At 41.4% G+C, this 15,957-nt stretch overlaps 1 protein-coding gene across 7 annotated transcripts in view; it reads right to left on the reverse strand.

The window, feature by feature from the left end:
* The window catches only part of WDHD1 (WD repeat and HMG-box DNA binding protein 1), an 84,963-nt gene that overhangs the window by 12,688 nt on the left and 56,318 nt on the right, over window positions 1-15,957 (reverse strand). For 3 of the 7 annotated variants that reach the window (XM_001161792.8, XM_063793399.1, XM_509959.9), the window contains 8 exons: window positions 13,430-13,544; window positions 12,625-12,756; window positions 9,106-9,326; window positions 8,892-9,007; window positions 8,652-8,705; window positions 3,737-3,780; window positions 3,179-3,349; window positions 1,712-1,845 (listed from right to left, as the gene is read on the reverse strand). In XM_001161792.8, the coding sequence (XP_001161792.4) occupies window positions 1,712-1,845; window positions 3,179-3,349; window positions 3,737-3,780; window positions 8,652-8,705; window positions 8,892-9,007; window positions 9,106-9,326; window positions 12,625-12,756; window positions 13,430-13,544 (987 nt within the window). The remainder of the gene's footprint in view (window positions 1-1,711; window positions 1,846-3,178; window positions 3,350-3,736; window positions 3,781-8,651; window positions 8,706-8,891; window positions 9,008-9,105; window positions 9,327-12,624; window positions 12,757-13,429; window positions 13,545-15,957) is intronic. The other 4 variants (XM_063793401.1, XM_063793400.1, XM_009427843.5 and 1 more) reach the window with 2 other exon arrangements.

Below are 15,957 nucleotides of genomic sequence, written 5' to 3' on the forward strand. Positions count from 1 at the left end.
TCATTCTCAGCAAACTATCTCAAGGACAAAAAACCAAACACCGCATGTTCTCACTCATAGGTGGGAACTGAACAATGAGAACGCTTGGACACAGGAAGGGGAACATCACACACTTGGGCCTGTTGTGGGGTGGGGGAAGTGGGGAGGGATAGCATTAGGAGATATACCTAATGTAAATGATGAGCACAGCACACCAACATGGCACATGTGTACATATGTAACAAACCTGAATGTTGTGCACATGTACCCTAGAGCTTAAAGTATTTAAAAAAAAAAAAAAAGATATAAAATTAGCCAGGCATGGTGGCGTATGCCTGCAATCCCAGCTACTCAGGAGGCTGAGGCAGGAGAATCGCTTGAACCTGGGAGGCGGAGGTTGCAGTGAGCCAAGATCGTGCCAATGCACTCCAGCCTGGGCAACAAGAGCGAAACTCCGTCTCAAAAAAAAATAAATAAATACAAAGAAATCCAGCATAGTAGAGATCAAGAAAATAGGTAACATACTGTGTTTGTGGACAAAGAGGATATGAACAAATAGGAATACTCATATTGCTAAAGGTGTATAAAATGATACAACATCAATGCAGAACAATCTGGCATTGGAATTATAAGTGCAGATTAACTTGAACCATACATGAATCCATCTTATAGCTATATATGCATCTGTGAGAAATGCTATTCATATAAAATGATTCATTGCAGTACTGTCTGTACTAGCAAAAGACCGGTAACCATCTTTTGTCCACAAGTAGAGAACTACATGAACTATGACATGTCTATTCAATGGATACACAAAGATTGAAGCTCTTATTTTTCTATCTATCCATCCATTTATGTATTTACTTTTTCTGATAGCCTTGCTATAGTATAAAGAAGTTCTTTTTTTTTTTTTTTTTTGAGACAGAGTTTCGCTTTTGTTGCCCAGGCTGGAGTGCAGCGGTGTGATCTCAGATCACTGCAATCTCCACGTCCCGGGTTCAAGTGATTCTCCTGCCTCAGCCTTCCGATTTGCTGGGATTACAGGCATGTGCCACCACGCCTGGCTAATTTTGTATTTTTAATAGAGACAGGGTTTCTCCATGTTGGTCAGGCTGGTCTCGAACTCCCATCCTCAGATGATCCGCCTGCTTCGGCTTCCCAAAGTGCTGAGATTATAGGCGTGAGCCACCATGCCCGGCCAGTATAAAGAAGTTCTTTATGTAGTAATATAAAATAAGCTACAAAAGCTATTGTTAAGTTTAAAAAGTAAGGTACAGAATAATGTGTAAAACAAAAAATAGACAAATATGTATTTGCACATAAATAGAATAATTTTGGAAAGTTCCACAAGAAACTTGTTGCAGTGATTGTTTTTGGAGACAGAAATTAGTTGGATGAAACTACTTATTATCACTCTTCTTTTTGTATCTTTTGCTATTTCTCCTCATTAAACTATTTAAAAACAAACAAAAAATTAATTACAAAATATAATGTCCCAATAAAATATATCTACAATTTAAAAATATACAATTTATTAAAGCATATTTTAATAAATATTATAAATAGACATTAATATTTGTGGCTTCCTTATAGTCACAAGTGTCCAGAATGCCCACTACCAATGCCAATGTATTATTTGTATTAAGGAATAACAGCATTGCATAATTTTGTATTGCTGCTACTGTATACTTTTTACTTGGTCACTGCATGCTAAATTTCTCTATGTACTGACCTTTGGTTTTCAGTGTTTTGAGGAGGACATATAGCTGGGGTTTCAGATAATACATTTTTAAGATTTTCTTCTTTCACTTCCTCAGTTTTATTAGTTTGAGAATTTTTTTTCTGGAAATAGGATGCTGCAGATGCCTATAAAAACAAACATGAATACTGCAACAACATCTAGTATAATTTTATATGTTTTATAAGCACGTTCTGAAAAATGTGAAGAAACATCTATAATTATTGAGAATTCTTATACTAACACGTGAAATCTGGAGTTCTCAGTTGTAAATAAATAGGCAAACACATGCAAAACCAAAAAACTACACTTCAGATTCCATGTTTTCCTTTTTTTTTTTTTTGAGACGGAGTCTCACTCTGTTGCCCAGGCTGGAGTGCAGTGGCCCTATCTCGGCTCACTGCAACCTCCACCCTCCGAGTTCAAGTGGTTCTCCTGACTCACCCTCCCAGGTAGCTGGGATTACAGGCACCTGCCACCGCGGCTGGCCTAAATTCCATGTTTTCTAAATGAATACAATTATATTAAATAGAAAAGATAAGCAATAGATCTATTTTACCAATGACTAATCCGGGATCAAATACTTATCAGAGTGGAAAAATCAGGACTCAGAACAAGGAAAAATTAGGGCCATGTACAATATCAGCCACTATTAAATAAGAATATACATCAGAACTATCTGGGTGATTTTAATAAAAATACAGATAAATGTCTGAGCTTCTAGGGTCTGAGTATATATATTTTTAAAAAGTGATCTATAAAAACAAGGAGAGGGGCAGGATAGGCTGGGTGCAGTGGCTCATGCCTGTAATACCAGCACTTTGGGAGGCTGAGGTGGGTGGATCACTTGAGGCCAGGAGTTTGAGACCAGCCTGGCCATCATGCTGAAACCCCATCTCTACTAAAAATACCAAAATTAGCTGGGCGTGATGTCAGGCCTCTGTAATCCCAACTCCTCAGGAGGCTGAGGCATGAGAATTGCTTGAACCCAGGAGACAGAGGCTGCAGTGAGCTGAGATCCTGACACTGCACTCCATCCAGCCTGGGTGACAGAGTGAGCCTCTGTCTCAAAAAAGACAGGGGGAGCAGGATAGTGATCTTGGAAGTCAGAATCTGCTACAAAGTGTGTAACAACTCACGAGGCAGAACAGGGAGTGATTCTGAAACAAAAAACACGACTGTTTTGGGGTTTGTTTTTTTCAGATGGGGTATCTCTTATGTTTCCCAGACTGGACTCAAACTCCTGGGCTCAAGTGATCCTCCCACCTCAGCCTCCTGAGTATCTGGGACTACAGGTGTGTGCCACTGTGCCTAGCTGCAAAAACAGAATTGAACTCACTTCCCTAGCAAGACAATTGTAAACAATCAGAACCTCCTATCCTATATCTGAAACAGTGAACAAAACTGAAGACAAACAGATCCCATGCTGCTTACTGCAGATGAGGGTAGCTTAAACAGTACCTGCTTAGGCTTCGGCTTTGGAATCAGAGGCTTTATAATGGGAGACTTTTCATTATTTGTAGTTCGACTAAGTGCAGTGGTTTTCTTGGATGATTTGCCCATATTGTCTAAAATATTAGTTGAACATGCTGAATTCATTGACATGGCTGGTTCTTTGGAACTGGCTGATACCTAAAGAGCAAACTAGTGTTAGCACTTTATGTTTAAAGAAGAAAAATAAAATCCCAAGAGACTTATTTTTTCTTGAAATTTCTGTTAAGTTTGTATTGCCATCTCATCTTTAGAACTAAATACATTTGGTACAATCCAAATTAAGAATGATACGTATATTCCCAAATACCACATCCCCAAGAAAGACAGAGGTATCTTTCAAAACCATAGGTACTTAGAAGGTAAGTAGAAAAGACAACTCTCAGCCCAAGTGCTGCTTTCTTCTGTTTCCACACAGATCAGTCTTTCATGCCTCCAAGTCTGGGGAGAGTCATCTCATCATTTGGAAATATTTCTTTGTATACAAATGTATTTAAATAATATAAAACATCACTTGTAAGAGTTTACCTTAAAGGGATTTACTCGTCCTTGGCTGCTAAAGGTAACTGCACCTTTCACAAAAAAGAAACCCTTGCTTAATAATGGTAGAAAATAGATGACTTCTGACATCTATAATACTAGACACAATATTTTAATCCCCATTAAATGAAAACAAATGTATTTTGCAACTTTTCAAAACTATTAACAACAGATATCCTCTTTCCTACTTCTAAGCCAAAATAAAAGCTATTAAATGTGAACCACCCCAACGTGCCACTATGAAACATATTCAGTATGTACAGATCTTTTATCTTCTGTTACTGCGGAAGAGTGGCAGCTCGTCTGAGCTAAGGTTAGTAATCCCTTTACTTGTGTTCTGCATCCCATGCCCTCCTGCTTTGTCAGAAAACCTGACCTATCAAGTTTCTTGACATCCTACATCTTTGACTTTTCCCTATTTATTGGCCCCTAAAGTCTCCCAACTTAAAAAGAAACAAAAAACAAACCTTCTCTACCCCACATTCCTTCCAGTCACCATTTTCTCTCGCCTCCTCCATCCAGCCATTTTTTTTTTTTTTTTTGAGACAGAGTCTCGCTCTTGTTGCCCAAGCTGGAGGGCAATGGTGTGATCTCGGCTCACTGCAAAGTCCACCTCCCAGGTTCAGGCGATTCTACTGTCTCAGCCTCCCAAGTTGCTGGGATTACAGGCGCCTGCTACCACGCCCGGCTAATTTTTGTATTTTTAATAGAGACAGGGTTTCACCATGTTGGCCAGGCTGGTCTTGAACTCCTGACCTCAGGTGATCCGTCTGCCTTGGCCTCCCACAGTGCTGGGATTACAAGCATGAGCCACCGCGCCCGGTCATCCAGCCAAATTTTTCCAAGAGCTGTTGACACTATTATCATTTCCTCACCACCCATACATTCCTCCATACAATATAGCACTTTCAGCTCTACCACCCTACAGAATCTCCTCTTGCTAAGGCCCTCAGTGATCTCTACATGGTCAAATCTGGTGGATACCTTTCAGTCACCTTGTTTGCTCTATCAATGGCATCCCACATAGTTGACTGTTCCTTACTTCTTGATACTTTGTCCTCTCTTGACTTCTGAGATACTGCATTCCCTGACTTAGTTCCTTCCTCTCTGGACCTGTGGACTCATTGTGTTCCAATAGTTGGTTCCTCCTCTTCCTCTACCTGATGCTCAAATGTTGGAGATTCCCTAGGCCTAAGCTCATTTTTCTTTTTGCTTTACATTCTCCCCCAATGCTTGCTTACCCATGCCCATGGTTTAAATTGCTATACTTATGCCAATGATTTTCACTTTGTATCTCTTGACCAGAATACTTCCCTGAGCTCCTGATTCAAATATCTGTCTTCATGACATTCTACTCACCTTACAGTAATTCATCATCTTCCTCTCTAAATCTGCTTTTCTCTAGTGTTTCCTGACTTAGGAAATGGCACCATCATTCACTCAAGTACTCAAGCCAGTGTTAACAAACTAATCTCTAATTAAGAGTTTTCCTGGCATGGTGGCTCAAGCCTGTAATCCCAGCACTTTGGGAGGCTGAGGAGGGAGGACTGCTTGAGCCCAGTTTAAGACTAGCATGGGTAACATAGGGAGACCCTGTCTCTACAAAAACAAAAAACAACAAAACAAAAAACCCAAACCAAAACAAAACTAGCCAGACATGGTGACACATGCCTGTGGTCCTAGTTTCTTGGGAGGCTGAGGTGGAAAGATCGCTTGGGTCTGGGAGGTTGAGGCTGCAGTGAGCCATAATCACGCCACTGCACTCTAACCTGGATGACAGTCACACCCTGGGGGGTGGGGAAGAGGAGGGAGGGAGGGAGGGAAGAAGCAAGGAAGGAAGGAAGGGAGGGAGGGAGGGAGGGAGGGAGGCAGGCAGGCAGGAAATTTCTAGCTGAGCATGGCCACTTGTGCCTGTAATCCGAAAATTTGGGGAGGCTAAGGCAGGAGGGTCACTTAAGCCCAGGAGTTCCAGGCCAGCTTCGGCAACAAAGCAAGCTCCTCTCTCTACAAAAAGTACACACAAAAAATTAACTAGGCATGGTGATGCACAACTGTAGTCATAGCTACTCAGTAGAGTGAGGCAGGAGGATCACCTGAGCATACGATTTCAAGGCTGTAGTGAGCTAGGACTGCATCACTGCACTCCAACTCTACTCCAGTCTGAGTGACAAAGCAAGATACCCTGTATTCGCACCCCCCCACCAAAAAAAAAACAAACAAAAAACCTTTCCATCTAGCCAATAAAAATTGTTTTATTTATCTCGTTTCTGAAAATACTTTACAAAAGTTTCCCCTTTTGTCTCTCCTGGCAGAGTGCTAGCCCCTTGCGGTTTGGTGCCTCCCTGATTCATGAATCACTGAATGTTCAAATTAATCCTTCAAGATTCAAATGTGCTTAAGTTTTTCTTCTATTACAAGAAACTGAGAATCACTCTTTACGCCCTGAACTCCTACACTCTCTTCATCATCTTCAGAAATAGCTCTCCAACTCTGCCCATTCTTTCTAACATCACCATCACCACCCTAGCTCAGGCCCTTATTCAATCTCATTTGGACTGCCTCTGTAGTTTGTTTGTTTATTTATTTATTTGAGATGGAGTCTCACTCTGTCGCCCAGGCTGGAGTGTGGTGGTATGATCTCACCTCACTGCAAGCTCCGCCTCCCGGGTTCACGCCATTCTCCTGCCTCAGCCTCCCAAGTAGCTGGGATTACAGGTGCCTGCCACCATGCCTGGCTAATTTTTTTGTATTTTTAGTAGAGACGGGGTTTCACTGTGTTCTTCAGGATGGTCTCAATCTCCTGACCTCGTGATCCACCCTCCTCAGCCTCCCAAAGTGCTGGGATTACAGGTGTGAGCCACCACGCCCGGCTTGTAGTCTCTTTATTTTTTAATTTTTATTTACTTCTTCTTATTATTATTATTATTTTAGATGAAGTCTCACACTGTCACCTAGGCTGGAGTGCAGTGGCGTGATCTCCACTTACTGCAACTCCCCACTCCTGGATTCAAGCAATTCTCCTGCCTCAGCCTCCCGAGTAGCTGGGATTACAGGCATGAGCCACCATGCCCGGCTAATTTTTTTTTTTTTGTATTTTTAGTGGAGATGTGGTTTCACCATTTTGGCCAGGCTGGTCTTGAACTCCTGACCTCAAGTGCTCCACCTGCCTCGGCCTCCCAAAGTGCTGGAATTACAGGCGTGAGCCACCACGCCTGGCCTATTTATTTTTTGATACAGGGTCTTGCTCTGTCACCCAGGCTGGAGTGCAGTGGTGCAACCATAGCCTACTGCACCCTCGAACTCCTGGGCTCAAGATATCCTCCTGCCCCAGCCTCCCAAATACCTGGGACTACCGGTGTGTACTACCATGCCTGGCTAATATTTTTATTATTTACTTTTTGTAGAGATAGGGTTTCGTTGTTTCCAAGGCTGGTCTCAAACGTCTGGTCTCAAGTGATCCTTCCACCTTGGCCTCTCAAAATGCTGAGGTTACAGACATGAGCCATCACACGTGGCCAGTAGTCTATTATCTGTTCTTCTTCAGCACAGTGTGCCATGCTATACCTCTGCTTAAAACCTACAACAGTCTCTCAGTGACCTTAGAATAAAGAGCAAAATCCTGACCGGGTGTGGTGGCTCACACCTGCAGGTCCAACACTTTGGGATGTGGAGGTGAGCAAATTGCTTGAGTTTGAGACCAGCCTGGACAACAGAGTGACACCCCATCTCTATTAAAAAAAATAAAATAAAATAAAATAAAGACCAAAATCCTTAGTATGGCCTACACAGATCTGCATGACTTGGCTCCTGCCCATCACTCCGAAACCCTTCAGCACCACTTTCTCTTTGCTCTCTGAGCTTTTCACACCACCCTTTTGCAGCCTTCAGTTCACACATACTGTTCCTTAAGCCCAAATGCTTCTCTTCTGCTCCTGTTCCCATGCACCTTTGCCTTGCTGACTGTTATTCATCCTTCAGGTCTCTGCTGTAAACACTCCATGAGGCCTGCCTTGAAGTCCCTACCCATCCTCCACCACTGGCTAGATGACAGCTATGTGTCATACGCTCTTTTCATATTCTACATGTTTTTTAAGTTAACTTTTTAAAATCAAAGTAACATATGTCCACAGTTTAAAAAGTCAAATGGTACTATAAGGTTTATGCTCCCCACCAAAAAAGGGCCAGCAGTACCCTACTTCAACCTTCTCTATCCCCCAGGCCCACTCCCTGTACGCAACTATTTTCAACTCCTTTTTTTTTTTTTGAGATGGAGTCTCACTCCATTGCCCAGGCTGGAGTGCAATGGCACGATCTCGGCTCACTGCTACCTCCGCCTCCTGAGTTCAAGTGATTCTCCTGCTTCAGCCTCCCGAGTAGCTGGGATTACAGGCACATACCACCAGCCTCGGCTAATTTTTGTATTTTTAGTAGAGATGGGGTTTCACCGTGTTGGCCAGGCTAGTCTAGAACTCCTGACCTCGTTATCCGCCCACTCCGGCCTCCCAAAGTGCTGGGATTACAGGCGTGAGCCACTGCGCCCAGCCTTCAATTCCTTTTAACTGTTTCTCCAGTATCCTGCATCCTCAGTGATACCCAGATCTGTCTTCAACATCTGTCTTCTCAGCTGGGCTAAAATAGCATTAAAACAGAGATCAACCACACATGTCTGTTTGACTTCTGTATCCACCATTAAGTAAAATGCCTGACACTCAATAGGCATTTTATAAACATTTGTTAAATGACCATAGCTTCACAAACAACATCTGAGATTAAAAAAACAAAAACATAAACACACACACACCAAAAGTGGCCTTAAGAGTTAAGGTGTATTTGCGTAGATGTGTCACTTTGTAGACGACTTGCAAAATTTCCTTGATATTACAAATTTATAAATATTTCTCACCTGACTTAGCTGAAACATCAGAGGAATTTGTACTTTTGGAAAACGAGTTCTGTCCTACAGATTAAAATAAAGCAATATAATGTAAATGGGGAAAATATAGTCATCCTCAATACACAACAACCAGATAGCAAAGAGGTCTGAAAAAAAGTATGAGTATTCAATTTCCCTCAGTTAAGCAAAATGGGAAAAGCCACATCCATGATAGTTCTCATGATTTATGGGCTTGAAAATGTATCTCACCAGGCTTATGTATTTCTGGTTTTTCTTCATCATCAGCTTCTCCACTGTCCTCAGCATCTTCTTCAACTTGATTTCTGAACCTTGGTTGGCTCCACTCTGTAGCAGTATTGCTGTAACTAAAAGAAAATAATATTATTCAATAAAGAGCTATGCAAAGACCAACTTAACATTCAAGAGAGTAAAGGAAAATTCAAACAACTAAATTATTTCTTACCCAGCATTCAGCTTTTTTCTGAAATCTTCTTCTTCTTCTTCCTCTTCCACCTGGGTTGCTGTCAATTCGGCTGCCTTCTCTACAGCCAGTTCACTTAGTTTTTGAGCCAGTATTAATTTCCGAGAGCGAGAAGCATATTTAATGGCTAAATTCACAGCATTTTGAGTCATTAGATCAGCAAGTTCCACACAACGGAATTCTCGCTCCAGTTTACAAGAAAGCTAATCCAAAAAGGGGGGGAAAAAAAGATCAAATAACATCAAGTAAAACTTTTTAAAGATACTGACACTACTAGTAAAACTGAGACAATAGTTTTCTAGCTACTCTATCTCCCTAATTCTAAGATGCACATTTTTACAAGTTTTAACATCTCTGAAATTGGAATTACAATTAATTACAATTAATGGTGGGTCACTTTGGCAGCATTTTTATGTCTCCATGGCTTAAATGAATAAAGTAATGGTGCACTATGCAATAAACAGTGGCTTAGATTTGATGAAATATTACATACCACTTTAATCTACTAATTGCAAGAAAATTAAGAAATTTGTTTAAAAAATTCAAGGGGGAGGCTGGGCACGGTGGCTCACGCCTGTAATACCAGTGCTTTGGGAGGCCCAGATGGGTGGATCATGAGGTGAGGAGTTCGAGATCAGCCTGGCCAATATGGCAAAACCCCGTCTCTAGTAAAAACACAATTAGCCAGGCGTGGTGGCGTGCGCCTGTAATCCCAGCTACTCGGGAAGCTGAGGCAGGAGAATCGCTTGAACCCGGGAGATGGAGGTTGCAGTGAGCCAAGATTGCACCACTGCACTCCAGCCTGGGCGAGAAAGCGAGACTCTGTCTGAAAAAAAAAAAAAAAAATCAAGGGGGCCAGGTGTGCTGGCTCACACTTGTAATCCTAGCACTTTGGAAGGCCAAGGCAGAGGGACTGCTAGAGGCCAGGAGTTTGAGACTAACCTGGGCAACACAGTGAGACCCTATAACTACAAAAAATAAATTAGCTGGGCATGGTGGCATGCACCTGCAGTCTTATCTACTCAGGAGCCTGAGACAGGAGGTTCACTAGAGCCCAGGAGGTTGAGGTTGCAGTGAGTTACAATCTTGCCACTGTACTCTAGCCTGGGTAACAGAGTGAGACCCTTTCTCTAAAAAATACAAAAAAGAAAAACAACAAACTGAGAAAAATTGGTATTTTGAAGATTACTAAGGGTCTCCTAATTCATAGTGTATTAGAACTATTTTCTTACTTAGATATTCCATGTCTGATCCATCAGCACAAAAGCTTTAGATATTCACCTGGATGCCCTTTTCAAGATTTTTAGTATCATTTATCTATAATCAGTACTTCTTAATCGGGATGGTACACTGCCTCAGGGGGCATTTAGAAATAAAAAGGAAGCCGGGCGCAGTGGCTCACACCTGTAATCCTAGCACTTTGGGAGGCTGAGACGGGTGGATCACAAGGTCAGGAGATCGAGACCATACTGGCTAACACGGTGAAACACAGTCTCTATTAAAAATACAAAAAATTAGCTGGTGTGGTGGCGGACAACTGTAGTCCCAGCTACTCGGGAGGCTGAGGCAGGAGAATGGCGTGAACCTGGGAGGCGGAGCTTGCAGTGAGCAGAGATCGCGCCACTGCACTCCAGCCTGGGCAACAGAGCGAGACTTCGTTTCAAAAAAAAAAAAAAGAAATAAAAAGGAATAGTCTGGTTTCCACAGTGACTATGCTGAACTAAAGGCATTTGCCCAGGGGCCAGGAATGCTAAAGAAGAACTCAACAATCCCCTTGAACTCCTGGGCTCAAGATATCCTCCTGCCCTGGCATCTTTGATATGAGTCCCCTGGTATTTTTGATATGAGAAACACTGCCACAGGGAAAAGCTCCTCTAGGCTAAATAGCAAATACATGAAATATGTTTCCTTATATGTGTTGTACAAAGTAAAAAGGCTACTAGTTCCTGGACCACAAGTAACACTTTATAAAAGGAATAAAACTTATTCTACAATAAACTGAGTTTTCTTAATACCAAACTTAAGGCCATGTTGCATAAAGGTGACAGTAGTGAGTACTACCTTTTGGAGACAAGAGTGGCAATTTGCTCTGTGGTCTCATATACCACTTTTCTCTAAGAACCTTTTTTCTCCAATTTAAAAATAAAAAGTCTGGACCATTCACTCTTGTCAACAAATATCGAAGTCTACTATGTGTTAAGCCACCGTGTCAGTGCCTGGCATACAGCAGTGAGCAGGTCTCTGCCCTCTGGGGCATAAAGTCTAGTGTAAGACAAATAGAGAAGAAATCATACTATACTCCTCTCCATAAACCAACCTTGAGTGGGGACACAAGCACAGGAACTTTAAGACACCCTGCTCCAAAGATAAATGTACTTAAATATTCTAGACACCAAACCTGGCCACTGGTCACAAATAAATTTTCATCACACACAGCTGCCTAACTCAAAGAGGATGACAAAAGGCAGGCATATCTAACAGCCCGATCAAAGTTCTTAAGATTGCCCAGCCCTGGAGATTAAAAAACAGTATACACTCAAACTTTGTAAAATAATAACAGAAACTAGAGCAGTGGTTCTCAGTTACCTTGAGAGCCCGTTAAAACATAGACTGATGGGCAAAAGCAAAAGGGAAGTAGCCCTAGAGATGTTTATTCCTGCACATGATCTTAGCTACAAGGTAGTGTTTTATTTATTTTAGGCTGGGCACGGTGGCTCATGCCTGTGATCCCAGCACTTTCGGAGGCCGAGGCAGGTGAATTACCTGAGGTCAGGAGTTCAAGACCAGCCTGACCAATGTGGTGAAACCCTGTTTCTACTAAAACTACAAAAATTAGCCAGGCATGGTGGCACACGCCTGTAGTCCCAGCTACTCGGAAGGTTGAGGCAGGAGAATCACTTGAACCCAGGAAGTGGAGGTTGCAGTAAGCCAAGACTGCACAACTGCACTTCAGCCTGAGAAACAAGAGCGAAACTCCGCCTAAAAAAAAAAAAAGAAAAAAATTTTAACTGCAAGACCAACTAGAAGATAGAACTTTACAAGGGAAAACACCACCAGATAAAACTTAAGAATGGCTGGGTGTGGTGGCTCACACCTGTAATCCCAGCATTTTGGGAGGCTGAGGCGGGCGGATCACGAGGTCAGGAGTTCGAGACCAGTCGGGCCAACATAGGGAAACCCCATCTCTACTTAAAAAAAAAAAAAAAAAAAAAAATTAGCTAGGCGTGGTGGTGTGCGCCTGTAATCCTAGCTACTCATGAGGCCGAGGCAGAATTGCGTGAACCCGAGAGGCAGAGGTTGCAGTGAGCCGAGATCGCACCACTGCACTCCAGCCTGGGTGACAGAACGAGACTCCGTCGCACAAACAACAACAACAACAACAAAAAAAAAACTTAAGAATCTTAGGTTGTGGGACTTAGTCCTAATGCACAGACCTTAAAGAAATTCAACCTATAGAAAAGCATTTAACTTTAACGTTTTCAGTATATTTATTTTACTCACCGCAAGCATTTTCATTAAAAGTTCCTGTTGCTCTTTTGTTGCTTGATTTTTAGTGCTCTCTTCATATTCATAACCATTTTTAGCTAAATAATCAAGGTGGTTGTGAAATATAACTGAACGCCAAAATTGCTCCTATAAAAGCGAATAAAATTGCTTAAGGCCAACTATCACCTTAATATGAGGCAAGCGTTAAATATTTATCTTAAGATACCAGTTTTTGAATAAAATATGTTCTGAACTCCTCCTTTCTATAAGTTTATTTTACAATTTAAATTCTAGTGTGATACTACAGCTTAACTTTTTCCCCTATCCTTAAAAAAGGCAGTTGGGGAGGAATACAGCATTTAAAACAGTTTCCTAGCTATCATAATTAATGCTCAGAGAATTTGGTAAACAAGCTTTTTAAAAGCTAACTTGTTTCTTATTTAGAATAACTAATTGCAAGATTTCAAATGACTTTTTATGACACAAGGCTAGGACTAGGGTCAGGCAAGCCAGGTGCTATGGCACAAAATGTATGGAGGCACTTAGTCTCAGGGACATGCCCCATCCTGAGAGTAAGTCCTTCCCCAGTGGGTCTCTGACAGTCACACCCATTTACTTTGTAGACAAAGTCCCTGGAAGCAGTGATGGCAATCAGGTGGCCTGGTGATCCCAAGTAGTCCTCTTCCCTCCCTGCTACCCCTATTTATGTAATTATACAGTAATGAATATTCAATACTGGCCATCAGGATAATTTTAAAGTGTGTGTATCACAGGTGCTGTATTATCAAATTCAAAGTGTCAAGGTAAGACTTCCACATACCTCCATTTGTCCTTTCTCTGTTGCAATCTGACAGTAAGGAAGCTTAAAGGATAATATAGCAACAGCAGGGCGTGGAAGGGTTGGGGGAAACCGAGAACCTTTACAAGGAATGCACCTGTCAGTAAAGAAAAGTTCCATCATAAAAATTTACTAACATGTCATAAAAACTACAAAATTTAAAAAGTTTTCAAAAGTTAGTAACTTAGAATAGTAATATTATAATAGCTGCCTTAATCATATATAACAAATATCTCTTTTAAAAAAGTGTTTTAGGCTTGACTAGGCATAAAGACTATCCCTACATGCATTTCAAGAATAGAAAAATTCCTTCTCACATCTCACTTGATTTATTTTTTTTGAGACAGGGTCTCACTGTGTTGCCCAGGCTAAAGCACGGTGGTGTGATCACGGCTCACTGAAGCCCCAACCTCCCAAGTTCAAGCAATCCTCCCACCTCAGCCTCCCAAGTAGCTGGGACTACAGACATGTGCCACCATGCCTGGCTAACTTTTGTATTTTCAGTAGCGATGGGGTTTTGCCATGTTGCCCAGGCTGGACTCGAACTCCTGGGCTAAAGTGTGCCTCCCGCCTTTGCCTCCCAAAGTGTTGGGATTACAGGCGTGAGCTACCCTGCCCAACCTCACATCTCACTTTATTAAATGACAACCACTAAAAGTGAAATCAGCTCTCTTCATATTTTCCTTAGCAAACTACCACTTTTAAAACATAAAAATTGTACCATTAATACCTGTCATGGAATCTATGTTATCACCAAGATAAATGCTGATGAAGCTGCACATGGAACATACTCTAAGGTCAACCACATGCTTGGCCGTAAAGCAAGTCTCAAAATTTTTTTTTAATTGAAATCATACCAAGCATATATTCTGAGACCATAGTAAAATAAAAATAGAAATCAATACTGAGGATCTCTCAGAACCACACAAATTACATGGAAAGTAAACAACATACTCCAGAATGACTTTTGAATAAACAATGAAATTAAGCAGAAATTGAAATATTCTTTGAAAGAAATGAAAACAGACACAACATATCAAAATATATGGGATGCAGCAAAAGCAATGTTAAGAGGAACGTTTATAGCACTAAACGCCTATATCAAGTTAGAAAGATCTTAAATTAACAATCTAACATTGCATCTAGGGAAACTAGATAAACGAGAACACACTAACCCCAAAGCTAGCAGAAGAAAAGAAATAACTAAAATAACAGCAGAACTAAACAAAATTGAGACTAAAAAATCCATACAAAGGATCAATAAAACAAAAAAAATTGATTTTTTGAAAGGATAAACAAGATCAATAAACTCCTAGCTAGATTAACAAAGAAAAGAAGAGGGAAGCTCCATATAAGCACAATCAGAAAATGGCAAAGGTGACACTACAACTGATTCCACAGAAATACAAAAGATCCTCAGAGACTATTATGAACACTTCTATGTGCACAAACCAGAAAATTTAGAGGAAATGGGCTCACACCTGTAATCCCAATACTTTTGGAGGCAAAGGTGGGAGAATCACTTGAGGTCAGAAGTTTGACACCACCCTGGGCAACAAAATGAGACCCAATTGCTACAAAAATTTTTAAAGATTAGCCAGGTGTGGTGGTGTGTATCTGTAGCTCCAGCTGCTCAGGAGACTGAGATGGGAAGATTAATTGAGCCTGGGAGGTTGAGGCTGCAGTGAGCCATGATCATGCCACTGCACTCCAGCCTAGGTAAGACCTTGTTTCTATTTATTTATTTATTTATTTATTTATTTATTTATTTTTGAGACGGAGTCTCGCTTTGTTGCCCAGGCTGGAGTGCAGTGGCATGATCTCGGCTCACTGCAAGCTCCGCCTTCCAGGTTCACACAATTCTCCTGCCTCAGCCTCCCAAGTAGCTGAGACTACAGGTGCCCGCCACCACGCCCAGCTAATGTTTTGTATTTTTAGTAGAGACGGGGTTTCACCGTGGTCTCGATCTCCTGACCTTGTGATCCGCCCGCCTATGCCTCCCAAAGTGCTGGGATTACAGGCGTGAGCCACCGCGCCCAGCATTAAGACTCCGTTTCACGAAAAAAAAAAAAAAAAAGAGAGAGAAAGAGAAAGTCCTCAAAAGCAATTGCAACAAAAACCAAAACTGACAAGTGGGACCTAATTAGACTAAAGAACTTCTGCACAGCAAAGAAAATCTAGAGGAAATGGATAAATTCCTGGAAACATAAAACTTCCTAAGACTGACTCAGAAAAAACAGAAATTCTGAACAAACCAATAATGAGTTCCAAAACTGAATCAGTAATAAATAAAAAACCTATCAACCAAAAAAAGCCCTGGACCAGAAAAATCACAGCTGAATTCTAGATGCACAAAGAACTGGTACCAGTCCTACGGAAAATATTCCAAAATACCAACTCCTCTCCAAATCACTCTATAAAGCCAGCATTATCCGATACCAAAATCTGGCAAAAACACGTCAAAAAGAGAAACTACAGGCCAATATCCTTGATGAACACAGATATAAAAA

Source organism: Pan troglodytes, chromosome 15 (assembly GCF_028858775.2).
Source record: "Pan troglodytes isolate AG18354 chromosome 15, NHGRI_mPanTro3-v2.0_pri, whole genome shotgun sequence".
NCBI lineage: Eukaryota > Metazoa > Chordata > Mammalia > Primates > Hominidae > Pan > Pan troglodytes.